Consider the following 27,582-nt stretch of genomic DNA (forward strand, 5'->3'; position numbering starts at 1 on the left):
GCTGCCCGATCGCACGGGCAGCAAGTTAAAACCCGAGCCGTAGAAAGTCTATGGCTTGGGTTTTAAGGACCCGTCCCTGACCGCTGGCGGTAAAAATACAGCCAGCGGTCGGGAACCAGTTGGTCAGGAGGATAAGCCAACTAACCTCAGCGCCGGTGACCGCCCGCCCGGCTCTTCTCTTCCAGCTTTGGAGTAACAGAACAGCCGTCCGTCGCTGTTCTGTTACTCAATGGGGGCGCACTGTCAGGGAGGCGTGTCCTACCCCTATCCCGGCCAATTCCCTGCTCCTCCCCATCTTCGGCAGTTAGCAGCGCTAGTGCGCTGAATAGGTTTATAAGACGATGTGCGGTTCGGGCTGCCATGGGCCCCCTGGGAGCCTCGGGCCCCGGGCGGCCGCCCGAACCACTCATATGATAATCCGCCACTGTATATATATATCCAGAACCAAGCTCAGTACACAAATACAACACCAGAACCAAGCTCCGTATATATATATACACAACACTAGAACCAAGTTCAGTACATAAATAGAGCACCAGAACCAAGCTCAGTAAATACATATATATATATATATATATATATATATATATACATATATATATATATATACATATATATATATATATATAACACCAGAACCAAGCTCAGTACATACTAGTCCTTCTCAATTAATTAGAATATCATCAAGAAGTTAATTTTTTTTAGTAATTCAATTAAAAAATTTAACTCATATATTATATAGATTCATTACACACAGAGTGATCTATTTCCAGCATTTTTTTTCCTGTTAATGTTGATGATTATGGCTAACAGTTAATGAAAGCCCAAAATTTAGTGTCTCAGAATATTTGAATATTATATAAGCCCAATTTCAAAAATGATTTTTGAAATGTTGGGCTACTGAAAAGTATTTCAAGTATATGCACTCAATACTTGGTCGGGGCTCCTTTTGCATGAATTACTGCATCAATGTGGCGTGGCATGAAGGTGATCAGCCTGTGGCACTGCTGAGATGATCTGGAAGCCCAGGTTGCTTTGCTAGTGGCCGTCAGCTCATCTGCATTGTTGGGTCTGGTGTCTCTCATCTTCCTCTTGCCAATACCCCATAGATTCTCTATGGGGTTTAGGTCAGGCAAGTTTGCTGGCCAATCAAGCACAGTGATACTGTCGTTATTAAACTAGGTATTGGTACTTATGGCAGTGTGGGCCGGTGGCAAGTCCTGCTGGAAAATGAAATCTGCATCTCCATAAAGCTTGTCAGCAGAGGGAAGCATGAAGTTCAGAGTCAACACAGCCGTCTACCAGGAAGTTTTAGAGCACTTCATGCGTTATTGAAAGGCGCTGAATGACCGGGTATAGAACGTACCCGGCCATTCAGCGATTATGCATGTAATTGTATCTGCGTGCTATAGACGCAGGTAAAATTATAGTGCATTAGAGGGTGGTGGTGCCCCCTCAGAGAGGTAGCAGGCCGCCGCCTGAAGCGAGAAGCTCATCTCCCCTTCATGGATGCTGCTTAAGCTATAGGCATCCATGAAGAGAGCTACATACATAGAAACCAACATACCCAGCTCATCTATAGAGTAAGCTATATGGCCATGATCTGTGTAGCATAATACACACTGTCCATACAGTGCTGAAATACTAGAAATGGAAACGTTGTGTTCAGAGCATAGAATGGAGTATCATCATTATGATAATTCTGTTTTAGTGGCAGAAGGGGTCATGTTTTCTTGCAAGAAATACTTGCGTTCAAACCATTGTTAAACAATGTTGCTAAAAATCTGTAAGTTTTTGGCACACAGTAAAGAAAAAGAAATAATTTTTACCTGTCCGTAATAAAACGTAGATTCCAACAACACATACTCAGGCTGTCTTCTTGTTTGCCCTATTTAACCTGAAAGGACAATCCTTATTCTTCGCTACAGTATTCGACAGAATGATGGTTATGTGTGTGCTCTGTGTCTGGTCCTACAGCTCAGATTCATTTATGTGAATGGGGCTGAGCAGGGGCTGGGCTGTCGTACCATACACATCTGCATGGACTAGAGCGGCACTGTGTTGGGTAGTACAGCATAAAGGGTTTACTGGGCTAGCTTGTGCACCTTTGAACTTTCATTTTACTAATTGGTGGGTGTTAAGAAAGGTTGGACCCCATCTAATCAATGTTAAATCCCAGAAAACTCTTTTAACTGGAAAAATTTGACTAGTATGTCTCCATACATCCATTCTTTACATTGCTTACTGACTGAGAGCAATCTGAATTACTTCAGGACTACACGTCACATTGGAATCTCTAAGGTCTCCAATACAATCTCAAGCCTGATTCTCATTTACAGCATACATACTGCATGGGACAGGGACTTGTTGATGGATCCAGAGAGAAATTATAAACCTTTGAATTTTTATTAGTGTCTTGTATTCCTTTAATATTCAATAATGTTAAACAAGCATATGCAAATAACCCTTCAAAGTGGTGGATGGGAAGGGTCTGAAATGAAATATGCTCTATATGTTACTTTGGCACCCCTCCCCTTGGTAAGCCTACTCAGAATGGTTTATTTAATAGAAGCTGCATTAGGTAACATGTAAATCAATAATTTAGGTCATTTCAAGGTAGACAACAAATCAATAGAGATTTGTTCAACTGCCAGCCTAAGTTTCATCTATCTATCTATCTATCTATCTATCTATCTATCTATCTATCTATCTATCTATCTGTCTGTCTGTCTGTCTGTCTGTCATCTCTCTTTGTTATCTATTTTTTGACATCCACACCCTCAGATTATTCCGCTCATTCTCCCTCCGAGTGGAGGTCATCTATAGACCTCCTAGTTCACCCCTCCAGTTCCTAGATCATTTTGCTGCCTGGCTTCCACATTTCCTATCGCCTGAAATACCCATTCTCATCATGGGTGACTTTAACATCCCCATTGATAACCCAATCTCCCCTTCTGCCTCCCAGTTTCTAACTTTAACCTCTTACCTAGGCCTTCAAAATGTACTAATTCTTCTACACATGAAGTAGGCCATTCGTTTGACCTGGGGTTCTTCGCACTCTGCTCAGTATCTGACTTTTTTAACTCTCCTCTCCTGCTCTCGGACCACAACCTTCTCTCCCTTACTATCAAAAATGATCTGCCTCCTCAGGACATGCCTATCTATCAGACATACAGACATCTACATGTAATTAACACTTAGCAACTCATAGACAGTCTACAGTCCTCATTGTCCCCATCTCTTCTTTCTCCTGTCCTAATATGGATGCCATACAGAACAATGAAACTCTCAAAGTGCCTTGGATGAAGCAGCCCCCCCTACACTTTGCACCTCCCGACACAGTCGGCAACAACCTTGGCACACGCCTCACTCTCGCTTTCTTCAGCAGTGCTCGAGGTGTGAAGAACTCATGCTTAAAATTTACAGCTCTGCCCTTTACTGTACCAAATAATCCTATTTCACCTCATCTCCACACTATCTAATAATCCAAAATTACACTTTGCACTTTAGGACTAAGAAGGGAGTGAAAAGTGTCAGACGCCAATCACAGATCTCAGTGCTGAAGTACTGGACACTTATTTTAAAGTTGAAAGTGACAACATCCGGCATGATATTATCTCCCAGTCCCCAAGTAGCATCCATCCCCTTCCCTCCAACAACTCCTCTTCTTCCCTTTCAGCTATTGACTCTATAAGAGAAGTCTTTCGGCTACTCCCCTCTTATCGCCTTAATACCCGCCTTATTAATACCTGATACTATTCCCTCACAGCTCATCCAGTCTCTCTCCCCGGCTGTCACTAGTCACCTAACGAAAATATTTAACCTCTCTCTTTCTTCTGGGATTTTTTCCTCCTCTTTTAAACTTGCTGTGATAACCCATTACTGAATAAAACACCTTTTGATTTGTCCTTCGCTGCTACCTACCGACCTATAATGTGTACTTTACTGCTCTAATTGCCGGTGTTATCAAAAATCCATCCAGTCTCCTCAGATAATAGTTGTTACAATCCAGACTCTACCATTCACGAGTAGGCGTGCATCGGCACAGGTGTCGCTCTGTGTAGTTCTGCTGGGACTTGTAGTTCTAAACTATCTCCACTCCCAAAGAAATGTAATGAGACCTTTTAAAAGCTCAAGATACATAGAGCAGCACTGCAGGATGTTGTCTCAAATTAGAAAGGTTCAATCATACTCAAGACATTTCTAATTTGAGACAACATCCTGCAGTGCTGCTTTATGTACCCGTGATGTTTTAAAGGTCTCATTAGACTTCTTTGGGAGTGGTGATGGCTTAGAACTACAAGTCCCAGCAGCATTACACAGAGAGACACATTTGCAGGTGCACGCATATTCGTCAATTGTAGAGTACGGATCAGAACAACTATCTGAAGAGATTGGGTGGATTTGTGCTAACACCGGCTGTTAGAGCGGTAAATTACACGTTATAGTTGTTGTTTTATAGCTATAACTGCACCTGTCTTTACCTGCTCCAGACTGAGGTGTGTATGCTCTATTCCAATATTATATTTCTTAACTACTAACCTGTCATTATCTCTAAACTCCTGGAATGCTTGGTCTACTCACACCTAGTCCTCTATCTCTCTCCTAACTCTCTTCTAGGTCCCTAATATTCTGGTTTCCGCACTCTTCAGAAACTGTCCTTACTAAAGTATCAAACGATCTTTTGATGGATAAATCTAATGGCAAATACTCTCTACTGATTCTTCTGGATCTCTCTGCAGCATTTTACACTGTAGACCACAAACTCCAACTCAACATGCTCCACTCTATTGGCCTCAAAGATACTGTTCTCCTCTCTTGGTTTGTTCCTATTTCTCTGACCGCTAATTCAGTGTACCATTTGCTAGTTCTTCTTCTTCTGTTCCTCTTGCTGTTGGGGTTCCTTAGGGTTCAGTCCTAGGTCCTCTATTCATTTCTAAATACACAGCCGCTATTAAAGAGGCTCTGTCACCAGATTATAAGTGCCCTATTTCCTACATAATCTGATCTGCACTGTAATGTAGATTACAACAGTGGTTTTTATTTTGAAAAACGATCATTTTTGACAAAGTTATAAACAATTTTAGATTTATGCTAATTAGTTTCTTAATAGACAACTGGGCGTGTTTTTACTTTTTACCAACTGGGCGTTGTACAGAGAAGTGTATGACGCTGACCAATCAGTCACTAATCAGTGGCATACACTTCTCATTGTTCCAGCCCAGCTTCTTTCACTGCACAATCACACTGTAACAATGGGCTGGAACAATGAGAAGTGTATGACGCTGATTCGTCACTGATTGGTCAGCGTCATACACTCCTCTGTACCACACCCAGTTGGTAAAAAGTAAAAACACGCCCACTTGTCTATTAAGAAACAAATTAGCACAAATCTAAAATTGTTTATAACTTTGTCGAAAATTATCGTTTTTCAAAATAAAAACCACTGTTGTAATCTACATTACAGCGCCGATCAGATTATGTAGGAGATAGGGCACTTATAGTCTGGTGACAGAGCCTCTTTAAACATAAAAATATCAGCAGATTTGGCTTCCAGTACTATCTCTATGCTGACACCCAATTATATACATCCTCCAGTGACATCACCTCCGCTCTAATACAAAACACCAGTGATTGTGTGTCCGCTGTCTCTAACATCATGTCCTCTCTCTATCTGAAACTGACTCTTTCACAAACTGAGCATCATTTCCACCATCTACCAAGCTACCTCAACCTGATGTTTTCATTTCAGCGTGTAGTACAACCTAACTCATAGGCAGCACGCCCACTGTCTTGAGGTTATGTTGCACTCTGATATTTCCTTTATTCCTTCTATTGAATCACTTGCACTTAAATCACTTGTTACCTGCACCTCAAAAACATCTCTAGAATATGCTCTCATTGTCGCTCTGATTCATTCTCACAAACTCATTACTAATCCGTCTTCCACTCACTAAACTCTCCCCTCTCCAATCTATCGTGAATGCAACAGCCATGCTCATCTGTCTAACCAACCGCTATACCAATGCCTCTACTCTGTACCAGTCATTGCACTTGTTTCCTATTCACTTTAGAATACTCTCACCCACAAAGCCCTCCACAGTGCTGCACCTCCTTACATCTCCTCCATTATCTCTGTCTACCACCCTACCCATGCTCTACGTTCTGCCAATGACCTTAGATTAGAATCCTCTGTAATCCGAACCTCCCACTTCCGTCTCTGAGACTTTTCTCGTGCTGCACCAGTCCTCCGGTATGTGCTCCCCCAGACAATTAGATTACTTTCCAACAAAGTTTTAAGCGTGCCCTGAAAACAAATTATTTTAGACAGGCATATAACATTTCCTAATGTGACTCCCTTGCGTTACCATCCCCCCTTCCTTATTACATTAGTTATGAGAACTTGATCCCCTCATTCAGCAGTATCCCACACACTTCTTGCACCCTAATGCACTTCATGTCTGTCACACACAGCAGATACTGGCTTTTGACTGGTTCATGCAGATTTATGTGTACTACACTATGTTTATAAAACTTGGTTGGACCATTTACTAAACAAGCATTTTTTACATTTGGGGTCTCCCCTATTTCCTCATAGATTGGGTACTCAGAGCAGGGTCCTCAGTCCTCTTGTTTGATTTGTTAAATAGTTTGTTGCTTCAATGTCTGATTTTGTCTGTACAAGTTCTCTCTTAATTGTAAAGTGCTCCAGAATAAGTTGGCGCTATATAAATAATGTGATTATTTATTATTATCTATCTAATTCGTGTGTTTTAAAACAGACATTTATAATATATAATATTTAAACATTTAGATACTGTAGATGTGCACCTGCCATATATCAGTTTCCATACTGCTAGTAATTACTATCTACATAGTAGGCTGCCTCTAGCTTGCCACTTAGTTTTATTTCTTTTAGATGTGTGTTATACAATGTTACTTTCCACAGTGTATTTGTGTTTTCTGTTCACACTTGCATCTCACAACGCATAGACGGACCTTCGTCTGTCGGTTTCCACTGAGGTATCCGGATGGAGGCCCCAGTGCAGATGTGAACATAGCCTTATTTTAAAGTTTTCAGAAAATATATATTTAAATAATTCAAACAATATTTGTTTTTGCAATATATCATTGACAGCTTTAGTTAAATAAAGCTTGATACTTAATGGCTTGGTAAACCCATGTTGCAAGGTTATTACTTTGAATTTAATTTATGTCCATTAAATAAAATATGTGCACTAATAAATTCAATTAAACATGTGTAGGATACATTAAATTAAATTACTGTATTGGAGTACTTTATTGGATTACCTCTTATGCTGCATTATGACTAATGTTCATGTGTGCATGTTGTTTTTCTGTTTTGTGGTTAATTTATGAATGCTGGATACAAAGTGTTGATTTTATCAACCAATGCATGTCCCTTCACCTTATCACTTTCTGTATGACACAAGGACATCTGTAAAACAGTAAATGTGAAGGGCAAATATTAATGCAAACACAGATTAATATTGGCTGCTTTATTGCTCTTGGTATTGTCTGTCTGACTCCTAAAACTTAAAACTGCAGAACTTATTGAAAAAGAGGAAGGTCAAACAAATTCATGTAGTGATTGATCATACAAAGCCTAGGCTCTTGGTATTAGACTGCAATAAATAGCAGAAATATGAAGCATTTCTTAAATTGAAAGAATTCAAGTGGAAAGCCATAAAATAAACATTTAAAAGGGATTTTAAAGGGATTGTATCATTTTGAAAAGTTCTATTCAGGTTCGGTCATCCCAAATTGAAGTGGCTGAATGCTGCTCATTTCTCCTGTGTCAATTGAAGCATTATGTGGCACCCATTGAAATTACGTCCTCATCTATGTAATGCATAGACACAGGGTTGGACTAGCCTGTGTCACGTTGGGTTTGTGGACCCACTGGGCCGTACTGCCTTGGCGGTATGGCAGCTGGCCAACAGGGTGCAGGTCACAGTTCACAGTTCGTATAAGGTACCTGTGGCATCTTGGACAGTAGCAAGGCAGGCTCGGCTGGGACTACGCAGGCATAGGCAGAAGGACAGGCGTAGGTACAGCATGGCTACAGCACAACACGGCACTGGAACAGGATAGCACGGGATACAGGATAGAGGAACAGGAACACTGGAACTGGAAAACACTAGGAGACCATTTGCAAGACAAACTAGGATACGACAAACAACGCTCAGGCAGGGAAGCATATGGCTGGGATCTTCTTACAGCCCAGGATGCTCTGGGAGCAATCAGCTCAATTTCCCACATGCGTGCGCTTTGGCTTCCCAAGTCTGGACTGAGCTTGCGAGCGCACCCTGGTGGTCACTGCGGAACAGGATGGCCGCATGTGCAGACATCTCTGGAGAGAAGGGCGTCGACTGGATGGAAGGCGTTCGTGATCAGCGACCACGGACGTTACAGCCTGCCAGTGTACCAAATTATCTCCTGGTAGTCTCTAGTTCTGACAGACTTTCGAGCCCTTATTAGAACAGGACCACAAAGCTCAAGCAGAAGGCAACCCCAATTGAAGCTGACTTTGGAGCCAATCATCTACCTCTAAGGTCTATTTTTGAAGGGTTGAATCACAAATAACCTATCAGATCTTATTGATGAAAGGTCCTGTGTGAAAAGATAACAACATAACACCTGTATAGATGTAGGGTTGGCCCTCAAAATCATTTCCTTAGATGAGTCCAAGATATTCAAGTCCAACACTGCAAAGACACACAGTCCTCAGTTTATTAAAGAGGACCTGTCACTAGGTAATATATGTTGAACTGGTTTACTGACCTGAATATCGCTATCTCCTTAATTCCAGCGTTTTTTTATTTTTTCCTGGACCCTTTCCTGGACCCTTTCCTGATCCCTTTCTTTTTTCCCCCTTCCTCGTTCCAGAGATATGGCCAATGTTGTTTTGGCTCCCTATATGCTAATTTGCTGTAGTTAGCCAACAGGGCCTGAACTACTCTCAAGCTGCCTTGCGCTGATTGGTCAGCGTCAGAGGCAGGGGCAACAGCAAGGGCCAAGATAGATTTAAGGTGCTCTATACTGCTGTCAGTTATTGACAGCAGTATAAAGCACCTAAACTGGATTCAGCCAGCAAATGGTTCTGTGAAGAAGTGGTTAGGGTTTTGACAGCCAGATTAGGAGAACTGGTCTTAACTCTAAATCCCACCTCTGGTCAGGATGATCAGTACAATGTGTCCTGCTCAGATTGGAGAGTGCTTAAAATTGTAAGGCTCTATTCACATCAGGATTGAGCCCTACATTTGGTGTATACACCAGGTAAAGCACCTGGCATATATGTGAAATGTACACATAGCACTCCATTCATCCCAACGGAGGCCAAAAGAATAGAAAAGTGTAGTCTACTATTTACTACCTGAGGAATTAGTCAAAAAATGTATACCGCACAATTTCCTTTTTTTAAAATAGTAAATGTATAAGAGCAAAAACTGGAATATACAGGCGCTGCTTGGTTGTAAAATGAACAAATAGATGTATTAGGTAAGTGAGGTACAGATGCAACGCGTTTCAACGCCGGACTGGCGTCTTCGTCAGGCAAGATACAGATGCAACGTTTTTCAACGCCGGACTAGCGTCTACGTCAGTTGCTCTTATACATTTGTGTTGCTCTTATACATTTACTATTTCTGGCAACCCCTCCGGGTGTTTGCGTTTGGGATTGGCAGCAGCTTATTTTACATTGCAAATACCTGCCAGTACTTGCAACCACAAGGTGAGCAATTTTTCACCATTGTGCTCTTCTAAATTACTATCTGAACTGCACTATGTGCGCCGTGTCCTTTTTACTTTGTTTTAGTACTTTTTTTAAATGGGAGACTATGGGCGATTGTATGCCTTTACAGTGGCATACGTGAGAGCCTTCCTTCAGAGGTATATATCGGACAATATTCCGGATGTATACATCTGACTTAAGGTGTTATGTAAACAGAGCCTAAGGTATTGTATTTCTTTTAACCCCTTAACGACCGGCGTATAGTGTTTTTACGTCGGTCGTTTAGGGTAGTTCTTCTGAAGTGTCGGCTTTTCACGTCGGCACTTCAGAAGAACTTTTCTGCCATCGTGCAGGGATCTCCTGAAGTAACAGCCTCAGGCTTCAGGGCAACGTTCGGAGACCACTAGCAGTGGTCTCCGATCATATTTAGCCCCTCAGATGCGGTGCTCAATAGCAAGCGCCACATCTGAGTGGTTTGGGAGGGAGGGGGCCGCATCGGAGCTGTTTTCGCGGGGGATCTCCTGAAGACCGGGCTGCTGGTAACAGCCTCGGGCTTCAGGGCAATGATCGGAGACCACTAGCATTGGTCTCCGATCATATTTAACCCCTCAGATGCGGCGCTCAATAGCAAGCGCCACATCTGCGTGGTTTGGGAGGGAGGGGGCTGCATCGGAGCGGATTTCGCGGGCATCACAGCCAAGGCTTCAGAGAGATGATCGGAGACCAATAACAGTGGTCTCCCTTCATGTGATCACTGTGAGAACCATTGGTCACAAAATGTAAACAAAGTGTTTCTCCTCCCTGTCTCTCTGTCTCTCCTCACACTTGTTACTTTGTATGAGAAGAGACGGAGAGAGAATTTTACAGTGACACCAAAGACACAAAATTACTAAAAATCTAATATATGAACTTTATATAAACTTCAACTGTATACCTAGGCTAGGGTTATCCTTAGGGTTAATCTAGGGTTATTCTAGGTTCTATTTTAGAGTTAGTCTAGGGTTAGCCTAGGTTTAGTCTAGGGTTAGCCTAGGTTTAGTCTAGGGTTAGCCTAGGGTTTTTGTGTAGCGTACGTGTGTGACGTCTGTGAATTTTTTTGTGCAAAAAAAATAAATATATATATGTAAAAAAAAAAGTTTTATAGTCTACGTGTTTGTTCGACATCAGTTTTTAGTGGAGCGTGCTTTTGTGACATCCATGTATTTTTGTCTGTGAAAAAAAAAAAGTAAGGAAAAAATAATAAATTTGTCTGCGTGTGTGTCTGGATACAATCTTTGTCATACGTGTGTGTAATTACAATCCCCCAGAATATATTGAGTGGGTACCCACAGAGTCATTTTCCCCTAATATCCCAGAATTATTGCCACACCAGGGATAAATATTAATGTGGAAAATTTTACAGCGCCGAATTTAAAAAAATATATTTATTACAGATGAACTATTGGAGCTGGTTGTTAACCAAACCAATCTGTATGCTCGCCAATTCCTTGCTGAAAAGCCAACGTCCTCAATGCAAGGCAGTGGCACCCCACAAATACTGGCGAACGTAAAAAATATCAGGGCTCATCCTCAACATGGGGTTAACGAAAAAGCCCTCAATCCGGTCATATTGGGCAATAAGCCCTATACATGCCACACCTATTTTTCCAGCCGTTATGACCAGAAGCAGATATGAAGTGCTCATTTTAACGACAATCACCAGCCCCCCCCCCCCCCCCCGTAGTGATCCAGGCCGTGACCGCCTGTATAAAATAAGGCCCCTGATAAAAATTTTGGAGGAGTCATTTATGCTGGTGTACAACCCGGAAAAAAACCTGGCGGTGGATGAATCGCTGATGAGTTACAAAGGCAGGCTCTCATTCCGCCAGTACATCCCCCTCAAAGAGAGCAAAATATGGGGTTAAAATCTACAAGCTCTGTGTGAGCGGTACAGGCTACACATCTGCCTTTAGAATTTATGAAGGCAAAGACCGTGATATTAACCCCCCAGGATGTCCCAGTGAGCTAGGATGCAGTGGCAAAATAGTCTGGGACTTGATGCAGCCTCTGCTGAATATGGGTTATCAGTTATACACTGATAACTTCTATACCAGCGTCCCCTTGTACAAGCACCTGCATGCCGCTGACACAGGGGCTTGCGGAACAATCCGCAAAAACAGAAGGGGCTTGCCACAGGAGCTTGTGAGAAAACGCCTGAGAAGGGGGGAATCAAGTGTTCTTTGCAGTGGAAACCTTCTTGCAATAAAATTTAATGACCGCAAGGATGTGTTCATGCTAAGCACTGTTCACACAGACACAAAAGTGATAGTGAGGGAACGTGGTGCCACCTCTGATAAAGAGAAGCCGGTCTGCATCACAGACTATAATAAATTCATGGGGGCAGTGGATTTGCCTGACCAGGCTTTACAGCCATACCTGGTGCAAAGAAAATCCTGCGCCTGGTATAAAAAGGTGGCCATCCACCTTATTCAGATGGCAACATTCAACGGCTTTGTGCTGTACAAAAAAATCAAATGGGCAAAATACTTTTTTAAAATTTCTGGAGAACATAATTGAACACCTTTTATTTGAGTCCCCTGACCCCAGGCACAGCCATGAGGCAAAAGATGTCTGACGGCTTGTGGAACGTCACTTTAAACACCCTGTGCCGGCTACTGAAAAAAAAACAATACCCCCAAAAGCGATGCAGAGTGTGCAGCAAAAATGGCATACGAAGGGACACACCATTTTATTGCCCTACATGTCCCTCTAATCCTGGTCCCTGTAACTATCCATGCTTTGAAATTTATCATACAGTCCCACATTAATAACTTTCACACTGTTTTTGTAGGGAAAACCAAAAGGGAGGGTTGCTTATTGGATTAGGGAGAACCAAAAGGGAGGGTTACTTTATGCATAATATTTCACTGTAAAAATGCAGCAATACTGTATTATTTCTTTCCACCTATTAAAAATACTCACAATACCCCTAGATGAACATTAGCAGGACATTTATATTTGTCAAAATGACCTGCAGTACCACAGCAAATATAGCGTGGTTCACTAAAATCAGCTCTGGCGTAAAAGGGCCTTCAAAAGCCAAAATGGGCTCCTTCTATGATATGCCCTATAACGGGTCCATATAATAGATTAGACACACATATTTGGTATCGCCTTACACGGGAGAAATAGCAGAATGTGGAAAGGTGTCACTTTTACCAGTATGTCATATAATGTTTTGAAATGGCTTAAGAAAAGTGACACTTTTGTAAAAAAAAATGCAATTTACATTTTTTTGGCCCAAGTTTGGCCAAATTCTGTAAAAAGTGTGAAGGGTTAAAAGAGACATTGAACCGCTGGATTTAGATTTTAGAGTGTCTAGTTTGTAGAACACAATGTTCAAAGTCCATTACCCATACATTACTACCATGGTGTAAAAAACAAAATTAAGACATTTTAGTGCGCAATTGAAAAAAGGGGCACTTGTGTTTTATACTATATTTCTGGTCAAAAAAAATAAACTACACCACCAAGTCAGGTGTCCTTGTGATCAGGTTAAATGAAAAAATATATTTCTATACATTTGTATGATACAACTACTTTTATTTTCAAATTGTTATATTTTAAATGATGAAAAATCCAAATTTTTCTTTTTTCCTGTCTTTCCACAAAAATGATACCTATACATATATATCACAAAAAGGAAGCACTACATGTCCCAAGAAAACAGTGCAAAATTCACATCGATACATAAAACACATACAGAGTGAGGGTGGATTCACACAATCGTGTATTGGGTCCGTGCGGGCCGCGTGGTTTTCACGCGCCACGCACAGACCAACACAAGTCTATGGGGCAGTACAGACAGTCCGTGCTTTTTGCGCAGTGTTTGTCCGCTGCGCAAAAAGCGCGACATGGTCAATATCTCCGCATATTTCGCGCATCACGTACCCATTGAAGTCAATGGGTGCGTGAAAACCACGCAGGTCGCATGGAAGCACTTCCGTGCGAACTGCCTGTTTCGCGCACCAGCTGTCAAAAGGATGAATGTAAACAGAAAAGCACCACGTGCTTTTCTGTAAACAAACATCCAAACGGAGTGTCTTTGAGATGAGCGAACCCGGACAACCGAACCGAACTTCACCGGGTTCGGCCGAACTCGTTTTGGCCAAACCCGGCAAAAAAATTTCCGGTACGCGACGTCAGGAGATAGTCACTGTCCAGGGTGCTGAAAGAGTTAAACTGTTTCAGCACCCTGGACAGTGACTTCCGATCCCAATATACATGAACGTGTAAAGTTCTGACTTACCGATAACTCCCGGCTTCTTCCTCCAGTCTGACCTCCCGGGATGACAATTCAGTCCAAGTGACAGCTCCAGCCAATCACAGGCCAAGCACAGGCTGCAGCGGTCACATGGACTGCGGCATCATCCAGGTAGGTGGGGCCCGATGTCAAGAGGCGCGTCACCAAGGACGCGTCACCAAGGCAACGGCCGGGAGGGAAGTTCTCGGTAAGTACGAACTTTTTCTTTTTTTTTTAACAGGTTTCTCGATATTGTGATCGGCATTCACTGTCGAGGGTGCTGAAAGAGTTAACTGCCGATCAGTTAACTCTTTCAGCACCCTGGACAGTGACTGACGTCGACTAGACTCATCTCTATGATGGCGGCTGCGCAAAAATCACGCAGCCGCGCATCATACACGGATGACACACGGAGCTGTCAAGTGGTTTTTGCGCGCGCAAAACGCTGCGTTTTTTGCGCGCGCAAAAACGCAACGTTCGTCTGAATAAGCCCTTATACTGCGTTACATCTGTGAATAGCAAAACTGCGAAAATTGCTCTGGTCACTAAGGTTTAAAAGACCTTCGCTATTAAGGGGTTAATAAAAAAAAACATGTGAATATCAACAGTAAACAATGTAACTGCAATCTCAGGGCTTCCTGGAATAGCTCATTATTTTTATTTACATGCAATTCATTCTCAGTAACTTCCTGGGAAATAAGGGTTACCTACAAAAGGCAAATTGAGGAGCAGCTTAATTCCTTTTCTTTATTCTTTTCTAGTTTACAGATTGATATGTGCTTCTTGATTGCCTCATAGGAGGGTAGGTTATGAAGCTAGACAAAGCATTTATAGAATGAGAAAGACTTACAGTGGAGAAAAAAAAACAAAATTAAAGGAAAAAAAAATTCAAGAATTCAAGTAATGAACCTGAAAACCTGTTGGAAAGGCTGCAATAGATTGGGTGGTAGAGACATATATTCTGTGGTATGTTATAATGGGAGAAAAGCGTTGTATTATAGATATTTAGATTAAAGGGGGTATTCTGTGTTAGAAAAAACATTCTCAAATACCCTATTAGGATTTTTCGAGTTTATAATCTCTCATTCAGGACCTTTATCAATATACATGTTACAAAAAACAACTCTTTCTCTCTTTCTAGAGGACCCAGCACGGCTGTGCGTTACATAGGCAGCCCGATGGGTACTATGTAATGCTTTGTTTTCCCTGTGGTGGCACTTCAGGGAAATTGAGCACTTACTGGCAGATTTTCCCATAGATTACAACTGATTGATGGGGGTCCCAGCACAGGGACACACATAATTAGCTTATTGTAAAGGGACCCTTCTAACAAGTAGGAATTGTTTGAAAGCAGACAACCCCTTTAAATAATGTCCTACCAAGTTCCCACTAAGACTACAGATGGTCCCTTGAGGTATCAGCAGTAAGACTCCCTGTGATCAGCTTATTTTCTAAGAATCCTTCTAACAAAAAGGGATTTTCAAAAACAGACAACCCCTTTAGGTGAATATTTTTAAACAATTTTAATAAAGGGAGAGAAAAACAGAGGGCATATAGTAAGGGTATGTTCACACGCACTAATTACGGACGTAATTCGGGCGTTTTTGCCCCGAATTACGTCCGAAAATAGCGCCTCAATAGCGTTGACAAACATCTGCCCATTGAAAGCAATGGGCAGACGTTTGTCTGTTCACACGAGGCGTATATTTATGCGCCGCTGTCAAATGACGGCGCGTAAATAGACGCCCGCGTCAAAGAAGTGACCTGTCACTTCTTTGGCCGTAATTGGAGCCGTTATTCATTGACTCCAATGAATAGCAGCGCCAATTACGTCCGTAATGGACGCGGCGTTCAAGCGCCTGCACATGCCGTTACGGCTGAAATTACGGGGATGTTTTCAGGCGGAAACATCCCCGTAATTTCAGCCGTTACGGACGCTGTCGTGTGAACATACCCTAACAATGGATACTGATCTTCCGGTAATTCCCACTGTAATTAATATTATCTCAATTACAATGTGTTGGGCAGTCTGTATTGGACGAGTATTGATCAGGATCTTAGATTATTGAATATAGGATAGAACATTTCAAAGTGAAAACATAAATAGAGCACCTCCATAATAACCTAAATAGGTGTACAGTATAATAGGATATAAAAGGGTATAGTGCTTATCACATCACATTGATTATCTTTTTTCTATTACCGTACATTTCAGATGACAACACCTTAATACCTTGGATTCTTAGTTTTAAACAAGGAAATGCTGTTGAAGAAAAACAAAATAAAATGTTAATAAAAGAAAATGGATTATTTTTTATATATGGACAGGTAAGGTTTAATACAAGTGTAAGTATCTGTTCTGGGTCTGAGTTTTTACATTATTTGCTAAAATGACACATGAGAACCACATTTTTAATTGTTTTTATCATTTTTAATGTAATAATTGTTTTCTTTCTTACCAACAATGTTTATTTAATGGCCCTCATATTTTCTGTAAATTGTTTGCAATACGACAGCAACACCCAGATCCACTGTGATTCTATTTGGATCAAACTTATCAAAATACTTAATATACATCCAGGATTTTAATGAAGTTAGTCATGTTGTCACTACTTCATAAATCCAATATAATGAATCCTTCATTTCTTCTTGCTCACTGTGACTTGTCGACACACATTTAACGGCGATTCAGATGTATTGCAGCCTTTTCCTCCCATTCACTTCAATGGGAGAAAAGGCTGTAGCACCTGTGAATTGCCGGTAAATGCTTGTCTACGATTCAGTGAGCAAGAAGAAATGAAGGTGAACCAGTGCTCATACGAGCGCTGCGGCCCCTTCAAAGCAGCTGATCCACGGGGTTCTTGAAAGTCGGACCCCTATCCATCAGCTATTCATGGCCTATCCTGAGGATAGACCATAATTTTTTAGTGGCTGGAAAACCCCTTTAAAGGGAAGGTGTCATGATTTTTTATTTTTTTTTAAATCATATTGCTTTTAATATGATATTAACATACATTTTATTTATTTGTGTTCTCATGTTCTACTTTTTACTTTGTTCTTACTTTTTTCATCTCTGTATGTGTTGGTTAACGACACATACACAGATGGAATATGGCACATACAACCCCATAGAGAATGCGAACGGGAGCCGTTCCATTCTCTGAAGCGTAGGCCGTCTCTGTGGGAACAGCACATGCGCCGCTCCCACACAGACCAAAACGGAGCTGGTTCGCAGAGCGAAATCCGGCGCCATTTTCATGTGAACCGGAAGTCACTGCCGGACAGTAAGATGACGACTACCGGCCGCTGTTTCCGGCCATATGTTCAAGGAAGCGATGGCGCAAGGAATAGGAGCGTAGACCAACGGAGGCGGCAGGAGAAGGTAATTTATGTTCGTGTATGTGATGTGTGTATTATGTTCGTGTATGTTCGTGTTATACTGTCTGCTGAGCCCTGTATCTAATCCTCCTACACTGTGCAGTCGCTCAGAAAATGGCGGCACACAGTGTAGGAGGTTTGAAGATTCAAACCCTTCCTTCTCCTGGCACTAGCCAGAAGAAGAGAGGGGGGATTGTGTGAGGACACTAGAGAGAGTGTGTCCACCCTAAATTTAAAGCATAAATCAATGAGGTTGCTTTACCACATTGACCATGCTGCAATTTTGGGAACTGCTCCATCTAGTGACCTGCACATGGAAATGTTATAAATTAGAATCTAATTTATAATATTTCCTGACTTGTGAAAAAATTAAAAAAATTAAAACAATGTGTAATCACGTAAATAATAATTGTTTAACTGAAGATTTTTTTTTTTTCTAGCGACACATTCCCTTTAAGCTGAAATTTTGCAGCTGTGAATAAAGACAACTTGCTTTATCACTAAATCAACAGGCATTTTTTGCTTATATATATATATATATATATATATATATATATATATATATATATATATATATATACAGTACACAAGAAAATGGCGACAGCACACTGCGAACACTAATGTCACCTAAGCCACTAAAAATAAATAAATATACATTAATGTGCTGTTCAAACTTTTGTTGTGTTTATGTGATTCATATATGTGGGGTTAGTGACTGCCTCCATTTTTTGTTCTTGCACTCCTCCCATACTGTCCTGGGGGATTTTAATTAGTTTAATGCTGGTTCCTACCATCCCCAGATATATGTAGGCCGTGTCCCAGTTCTAGGTGTATGTGCAGCGTAGGTTCCCACCTTATAGAGGTCACCTTGTCTTGGCAGGTGGGCTCACAGCATTTGATCAAAATGTGCGCTAAAACCTCCCTATTGTAAGTAGATTTAGCAGTAATGCATATTTATTTATATTTAGTGGCTTAGGTGGCATTAGTGTTCGCAGTGTGCTGTCGCCATTTTTTTGTGTGCTGTATAAATTTGCCGTTACAGGCGTTCTTGCACCTGTATACACGTTTTGTTTCATTTTGCTGGAACGTTCTTTTCAAACTTTTGGGTTGTTTATGTGATTTATATATATATATATATATATATATATATATATATATATATATATATATATATATATATACACATATATACATACATACAGTGAAGGAAATAAGTATTTGATCCCTTGCTGATTTTGTAAGTTTGCCCACTGTCAAAGACATGAACAGTCTAGAATTTTTAGGCTAGGTTAATTTTACCAGTGAGAGATAGATTATATTTAAAAAAAAAAACAGAAAATCACATTGTCAAAATTATATATATTTATTTGCATTGTGCACCGAGAAATAAGTATTTGATCCCTTTGGCAAACAAGACTTAATACATGGTGGCAAAACCCTTGTTGGCAAGCACAGCAGTCAGACGTTTTTTGTAGTTGATGATGAGGTTTGCACACATGTTAGATGGAATTTTGGCCCACTCCTCTTTGCAAATCATTAAGATTTCGAGGCTGTCGCTTGGCAACTCAGATCTTCAGCTCCCTCCATAAGTTTTCGATGGGATTAAGGTCTGGAGACTGGCTAGGCCACTCCATGACCTTAATGTGCTTCTTTTTGAGCCACTCCTTTGTTGCCTTGGCTGTATGTTTCGGGTCATTGTCATGCTGGAAGACCCAGCCATGAGCCATTTTTAATGTCCTGGTGGAGGGAAGGAGGTTGTCACTCAGGATTTGACGGTACATGGCTCCATCCATTCTCCCATTGATGCGGTGAAGTAGTCCTGTGCCCCTAGCAGAGAAACACCCCCAAAACATAATGTTTCAACCTCCATGCTTGACAGTGGGGATGGTGTTCTTTGGGTCATAGGCAGCATTTCTCTTCCTCCAAACACGGCGAGTTGAGTTAATGCCAAAGAGCTAAATTTTAGTCTCATCTGACCACAGAACCTTCTCCCAATCACTCTCAGAATCATCCAGATGTTCATTTGCAAACTTCAGACGGGCCTGTACATGTGCCTTCTTGAGAAGGGGGACCTTGCGGCACTGCAGGATTTTAATCCATTACGGCGTAATGTGTTACCAATAGTTTTCTTGGTGACTGTGGTCCCAGCTGCTTTGAGATCATTAACAAGTTCCCCCCGTGTAGTTTTCGGCTGAGCTCTCACCTTCCTCAGGATGAAGGATACCCCACGAGGTGAGATTTTGCATAGAGCCCCAGATCGATTTCGATTGACAGTCATTTTGTATGTCTTCCATTTTCTTACTATTGCACCAACAGTTGTCTCCTTCTCACCCAGCGTCCTACTTATGGTTTTGTAGCCCATCCCAGCCTTGTGCAGGTCTATGATCTTGTCCCTGACATCCTTAGAAAGCTCTTTGGTCTTGCCCATGTTGTAGAGGTTAGAGTCAGACTGATTAATTGAGTCTGTGGACAGGAGTCTTTTATACAGGTGACCATTTAAGACAGCTGTCTTTAATGCAGGCACCAAGTTGATATGGAGCGTGTAACTGGTCTGGAGGAGGCTGAACTCTTAATGGTTGGTAGGGGATCAAATACTTATTTCTCTGTGCACAATGCAAATAAATATATATAATTTTGACAATGTGATTTTCTTTATTTTTTTAAATATAATCTATCTCTCACTGGTAAAATTAACCTAGCCTAAAAATTCTAGACTGTTCATGTCTCTGACAGTGTGCAAACTTCCAAAATCAGCAAGGGATCAAATACTTATTTCCTTCACTGTATATATATATATGTATATATATATATATATATATATATATATATATATATAGATAGATAGATAGATAGATAGATAGCTTCCATTAATTATTCAATTGCACTTACATGTATAAAAAAAATGCTTATGTTGTAAACCAATATTCTCTGAATCTATGAGGCTGGGTTCACACGAGCGTGTTACGTCCGTAATGGACGGAACGTATTTCGGCCACAAGTCCCGGACCGAAGACACTGCAGGGAGCCGGGCTCCTAGCATCATAGTCATGTACAATGCTAGGAGTCCCTGCCTCGCTGTGGGACAACTGTCCTGTACTGTAATAATATTTTCAGTACAGGACAGTAGTTCCACGGAGAGGCAGGGACTCCTAGCATCGTACATAACTATGATGCTAGGAGCCCGGCTCCCTGCAGTGTGTTTGGTCCAGGACTTGGGGCCGAAATACGTTCCGTCCATTACAGACGTAACATTCTCGTGTGAACCCAGCCTTAAGCACATTTTGCCATTTCTTTATCATGGTGTGGTAACTTTAGATGGTTAAAGAGGCTCTGTCACCAGATTATAAAATCCCTATCTCCTATTGAATGTGATCGGCGCTGCAATGTAGATAACAGTAAAGGTTGTTTTTGTTTTTTTTTTAAAACAATAATTTTTGCCCAAGTTATGAAGCTATTTTAGATTTATGCAAATGAGTTTTTCAATGGACAACTGGGCGTGTTCTCTCGTTTTACCAACTGGGCGTGTATTCTGTTTTTACCAACTGGGCGTGTTTACTCGTTTTACCAACTGGGCGTTGTGAATAGAAGTGTATGACGCTGACCAATCAGCGTCATACACTTCTCATCATTCCCACCCAGCTTCTTTTACTTCACAGACACACTGCGTGTTTTCGTGAGATCACACTGTGACGTCACTTCCTCCATCGTGTCGGACGAGAGAAGACACATCGGCTTCAGGCGTCCGAGATATGCTGCTGCAGATTCAACTGTACCCTCTCGGACTCCTGGAGCCGATGTGTCTTCTCTCGTCCGACGCGATGGTGAAGGACCTGTGGGAGGAAGTGACGTCACAGTGCGATCTCGCGAGAACACACTGTGTGTCTGTGCAGTGAAAGAAGCTGGGTGGGAATGATGAGAAGTGTATGACGCTGATTGGTCAGCATCATACACTTCTATTCACAACGCCCAGTTGGTAAAAACAGAATACACGCGCAGTTGGTAAAATGAGAAAACATGCCCAGTTGTCCATTGAAAAACTTATTTGCATAAATCTAAAATTGCTCATAACTTGGGCAAAAATGATCGGTTTTAAAAAAAAACAAAAAAACTTTACTGTTATTTACATTGCAGCGCCGATCACATTCAATAGGAGATAGGGATTTTATAATCTGGTGACAGAGCTTCTTTAATTAAAACCACAGGGGATCTCTTTTTTGCGACCATAATACGGCCACTAAAATGCTGCCATATTACAGCCGTGTGAAACCAACTGCCAGATATTCCCGAAAACGGCTGCCAGCTATTCCAAGAGTCTTGAACAGAGCAAGGCAGGTTGGCAGAGGAGAATTTTTTAAATATAATATTATAGTAGAAATTACAGAAAAAAATATTTTTGTCCGAAATGTATAACTATTAATAAAATTATTATTTTTTTTTTTACAGGTTTGGTATAGGGATTATGTGTTTGCCATGGGTCATGTAATCCAGAGGAAAAAAATACATATAGTGGGTGATGATCCAAGCTTGGTAACTCTGTTTACATGCATACAAAATATGCCAGCGTCTAATCCAAACAATTCCTGTTTCACAGCAGGTAAATGGTGACCTTACACAACGATTCAAATGTATTAGGGTGAAGGACACATCAATATTAGTAACTTGTCATGTTATGTTAGTACATTACAACATTGTGTCCTAACTCTGTCTATAGTGTTACACTGTATCACCACCATCTGTAGAGAGATGTTACATTTGCATCACAACTGCAATAGTATATGATATAGTGATCAGTATTGTGCATTTCCATGTTTAAAACTAGTAAATAGATTTCTAACTATTCAAGCGAATTTATAAAACATATGGCTCCTGCATCTCTGCCATGGTCCACCTCTAGCTCATATACAGCTCCTAAGTTGTTTCTGCTTGTACCTGCCCAATACCAGGAATCCTGGGTCTCCTAAAAATTATAGACAATATGGGATTCCTTATTAAATGGTCATTGGAACCAGCAATCATTACGGACCATCAGTTATCCTACAGAGGTATTTTACATTAAATTATGGAAAAAAGAGGAAATCTCCAGCTCACCTTGTATGTAGACTTGTAATGCTTGTCGCGCTCGGGTCCTCGTGTCGGCACACGATCGGAAGTAGAAGCAAAGTACAGAAATTTGGATCCAGCGCTGATGTGGGTAAAAAGGAAAAAAGGAAACTTTTTCCAAGTTTTATTTGATCGTTTAAAAACAAAATGGGCAGGATGGTATCCTAGTACAGAGGGAGGTTCAATGGTGTAGATAGCCTACGCGTTTCAGACGCCTCCTGCGTCCTTACTCATGGCTTATGCTAGAATACTGACATGTGCTGCTGGGCTTTGTATCCGGTCCGACATGTGTCTCTTGATTGCGTTCCAGGTAGGGAAAATTCCTTGGAACGCAAACAGGAGCTAAAATACGATGCTGAATTCTGCCATAGAGATGTAAGAACCCTGAGTTGATAAGAGGGTGAGTTTTCTCAATATTCTAAACTAACTAGAGAATTCCCTTAATTTAGTTTATGGTTACATTGTTTTGTGCCGTGTCATGATTATATATACTGTACATATCGGATTATGTTGGCTGAAGTTACTTACACGGTCAATCTGATATCCTGGATTACATTTTGGGGGAAAACACTCCTGCAACGAGATGCGGGTTGGATCATTTTTATTTTATCTCTACGATCCCAGCATGTGGGAAAAAGGGTTGAAGTGTAGGGGAAAGTGCCTGGTTTAAAAAGTTTGTTTGTTGTGGATTGCATAATATTGCATTTATTTAAAAATCAGAACTATTATGTTGTTGAGGTCGTGATTACGATTCTGTTTTGGTAATCTAAGCGGTACATGAACCCAGATAGTCAGTAATATTCTTGAAACAAAGTAAAAGGAAGTGTGAATAGGATGGCTAAAAACGTACGTATCAAAAATGTGTGCATGTGTTGCTGGTTAAAAATAAACAAGAGGAGACAATTGTGGAGTGTTAGCAGGTAAAGTTTCTATTATTATAATTGGCCGTGTTTCAGACATACCAGGGAAAAGAAACAATTTTTTATTATTTATTTCCTGCTTTGTGTTTATGTAATGGATGCATATTATATTGCACTGGAGAAAGAGGAAAAAGTTTCCTTTTTACCCACATCAGCGCTGGATCCAAATTTCTGTTCTTTGCTTCTACATTAAATTATGTAATTCAGGCACTATTCAGGTATTCAGTTAAGCCAGTTTCATGGCTAAATTATAACACCTGCACCTCCTGTGGTTTTACTGAACCAAACTCAGACAATATAACACACAATGAGCCTAATATAAGACACCCTAGAGCCCAAGTTCAGTTCAGTTGAACTGTGGGGGATTCAGGTTTGAGGGCATCAATACAGATGTTAAAAAATGGTTGTAAGGGGGGATTCACACGAGCGTGTATTCGGTCCGTGCGGGACGCGTGGTTTTCACGCGCCACGCACAGACCAATACAAGTCTATGGGGCAGTACAGACAGTCCGTGCTTTTTGCGCAGCGTTTGTCAGCTGCGCAAAAAGCGCGACAGGTTCAATATCTCCGCGTATTTCGCGCATCACGCACCCATTGAAGTCAATGGGTGCGTGAAAACCACGCAGGTCACACGGAAGCACTTCCGTGCGAACCGACTGGAACAGCGCACCAGCTGTCAAAAGGATGAATGTAACCAGAAAAGCACCACGTGCTTTTCTGTTTCCAAACATCCAAATGGAGTGTCTTTGAGATGAGCGAACCCGGACAATCGAACCGAACTTCACCGGGTTCGGCCGAACTCGTTTTGTCCGAACCCGGCAAAAAAATTTCCGGTACGCGACGTCCGGAGATAGTCACTGTCCAGGGTGCTGAAAGAGTTAAACTGTTTCAGCACCATGGACAGTGACTACCGATCCCAATAAACATGAACCTGTAAAAAAAAACGAAGTTCTGACTTACCGATAACTCCCGGCTTCTTCCTCCAGTCTGACCTCCCGGGATGACAATTCAGTCCAAGTGACAGCTCCAGCCAATCACAGGCCAAGCACAGGCTGCAGCGGTCACATGGACTGGCGCGTCATCCAGGGAGGTGGGGCCCGATGTCGAGAGGCGCGTCACCAAGGACGCGTCACCAAGGCAACGGCCGGGAAGTTCTCGGTAAGTACGAACTTTTTCTTTTTTTTAAACAGGTTTTTCGATATTGTGTTCGGCATTCACTGTCGAGGGTGCTGAAAGAGTTAGCTCTTTCAGCACCTTGGACAGTGACGGGCATCGACTAGCCTCATCTCTATGATGGCGGCTGCGCGAAAATCACGCAGCCGCGCATCATACACGGATGACACACGCAGCTGTCAAATGGTTTTTGCGCGCGCAAAACTCTGCGTTGTTTGCGCGCGCAAAATGCAACGTCCATCTGTATCTGCCCTAATACAGTTGTTTGAAACCAACCTTAGGAAATGAAAAAGTCAATCAAAATATTTTCCTGAATGAAAATTTAAAGCTCTTTTAAAAACCATTTAATAAAATATCACAGTATTATCTGATCATGTGTGTCCTTGTGCTCGGACCCCCAGCAATCAGCTACAATCTGTGAAAAACCTGGCAGTAAGGCATGACTCATGCACACGACGTAGCCATGTGCACAGCTGTGATGTTCGGGTCGGATGGCCACAGAGTGTCACCGCGGGCCGCCGGCAAATCACGGGCCATGCACATGGCCGCACGCATTAATTTTTATGAGCCTGGGCCATGCACGGACCATGGAAACCATGGTTGTGTGCATGGGCCCATTGAAATGAATGGGGCCGGAATTCACCCACAGATTTGCGGGTGGATTGCGGCCGCAAAAATACGTTCGTGTACATGGAGCCTAAGTGTTATATTTCTCTACAGCACCACCACAGGAGAAATGAAGCATTACACAGTTCCCATTCAAATCAATTTGTTGCCTGTGTAATGCAGGACAGTGCCACGATGGGTGCATGGGTCGTACCGCTAAAGTGGGATAGCAGCTGGCCAACAGGATACCAAGTCACAGTCTATAGTACGGATAAGGGTACCTGTGGTAAGTTCAGACAGTAGCGATGGTAGGCTCAGAAGGGACCATGGAAGCAGGCAGGCACCAGGCGGAATGTAACAAGGAAGGCCTAGTAAACAGCACAGCACGACTCCAACTGTTAACGGCACTGGAACAAAGTAGCACGGGATACAGGATACAGGTAGCAGGGATGGGAACACTGGGAACTGGAAAACACTTAAGGGACCATTTGCAAAGACTAACATAGGTAACACAATAATGCTCAGGTGATGCAGGAAGGGGCGGGATCCTTCTTATAGTCCAGGGTGATCAAGGGCTAATTTGGTATCTAATTCAGGCGCACGCTGGCCCTTTAAGACCGGGCACGAGCGTGTGCGCGCACCCTATGGGACAAAGTAGAGTGAAGTGGAAGTGAGCAGAAGTGAGCGCTAGCGTCTCCTGAGGAGGAGATGCGGGCCAGCGCTCACTGATCCATGGCTGCGGCCATCAGGAGGTGAGTAATCCCGACGGTCCGCGACCATGGGTGTTACAGACAGGACAGGTCCTCCAGAGTAGGAGACATTCTTTGTACTTGCTCTCCACTCTAACCAAGACATGAAGGTCTGAACAGAGGTTTGCACTTTCTTTAATTTAAAACATCCTTATTAGAATATATGAACATGGATTTTCTAAACTAGACAGCCGTGTCAGATAGATGGATTAAAAATAATAACATAATATTGCCTTATTGTGTCGTATGAGTATATATTGCCAGTTGCTCCCATTATTCAGTAACAATACTGATTACAAAGGTGTTAACCTAAGGTAAAAACAAAATCAGAGCAAAATTGAAGCAATCTTTAACTTGACTCCTAGTGCATTAAACGCATGGCAGGAAACTTTAACTTGGCTTTTCAATTACTTTTGTTGTGTGATATCACTCTGCTGCAAGTTATTAGAGTCAAGATAAATTTTGCTACATCTGTAGGGTGGGAGTATTGCTTACAGTAGTTATATTGATATAAACTATATAAAGTACATTTATTTTAACTTAAACAGAATTTTTCGCTAAAATCTGCATACCACCGGTGAACATAACTTAATGAGTTGTCTTCTATGCAGCACTTTCCGTTATTCCAGTGCATGAAAGCTGGGTGAAAACCAATATAGTTGCTATTACTGATTCTATTTGGCATGCAGTTTCCCACCATTTTTTATACATTGTTTTTATTTTCTAGGAATTGCAAAATTGGATGAAGGTGATGAACTGCAGCTTATAATACCAAGAAACAATGCAAACATCTCTTTAAATGGACATGGTACTTTCTTTGGGGCGATTAAACTCTTGTGAATAGAGAAACAAAAGAAGATTTTTTTTTCCTGTTGCATTCACTGTGGGAGGGGAATAACAGTATTGTGACAGACTGATGTCAAAACAGGAAATAAATATGCAATGAGCTTTGATTATTTTGAGAAATCCAGTAATAGTATATACTATTAGTGCAGAATTTATTTCAACAGTTCTTTCTGTAAGTCATTGTCAGGTTTTTTTTTAATAAACATTTCCATGCAAGTTTAGAGGGAATCTGTCAGCAGTTTTAAGGCCTTAAAAAAGCTGACAAAGTAATATAGGGGAGGGGGAGGGCATTTTGAAAATATACCTTTTTTCCTGACCATGCAAATTGCATGACTGAGAAACCGATGTTTGATTCTCCCGTTTCAGCCGTCACTCAGAGCAGGTGGGCGGGGCTTGCAGTGTCCAGTGGAGGAGCACTTGCACATCATGTTCCGCCCTAGTGGCACTTTCTCGGTCATGCCACTTGTATGACCTAGATAAAATATATGTTTAAAATAGCCTCCCATCCCCATTGCTTTGTCAGCAGTTTTGAAGGTTAATGTATGATTTAAATTCACTGTCACTTAGAGACACACAGTATTATAAAACTAAGGCAATATCATCAACATGACGTTCAAGAAATTTATAATGTATACAGTTCTTCAGTTTTATACATTGTATACAATACATGGGGGAAAAAAGGATGTGTATTCATGCATTTCAGCCTCATCCACTGATAATGGGCATATAATCAATCCCCATAGAAATCCATTAGCACTAGAATATGGGCTACTG

At 41.5% G+C, this 27,582-nt stretch overlaps 1 protein-coding gene across 1 annotated transcript in view; it reads left to right on the forward strand.

The window, feature by feature from the left end:
- The window catches only part of TNFSF13B (TNF superfamily member 13b), a 50,354-nt gene extending 23,365 nt beyond the window's left edge, over positions 1 to 26,989 (forward strand). The window contains exons 4-6 of the mRNA XM_075852488.1: positions 16,252 to 16,364; positions 21,858 to 22,008; positions 26,690 to 26,989. Of these exons, the coding sequence (XP_075708603.1) occupies positions 16,252 to 16,364; positions 21,858 to 22,008; positions 26,690 to 26,802 (377 nt within the window). The 3' untranslated portion in view covers positions 26,803 to 26,989. The remainder of the gene's footprint in view (positions 1 to 16,251; positions 16,365 to 21,857; positions 22,009 to 26,689) is intronic.
- Positions 26,990 to 27,582: the final 593 nt, after the last annotated feature.

Source organism: Rhinoderma darwinii, chromosome 2 (genome assembly GCF_050947455.1).
Source record: "Rhinoderma darwinii isolate aRhiDar2 chromosome 2, aRhiDar2.hap1, whole genome shotgun sequence".
In the NCBI taxonomy this organism is placed as follows: Eukaryota; Metazoa; Chordata; class Amphibia; order Anura; family Rhinodermatidae; genus Rhinoderma; species Rhinoderma darwinii.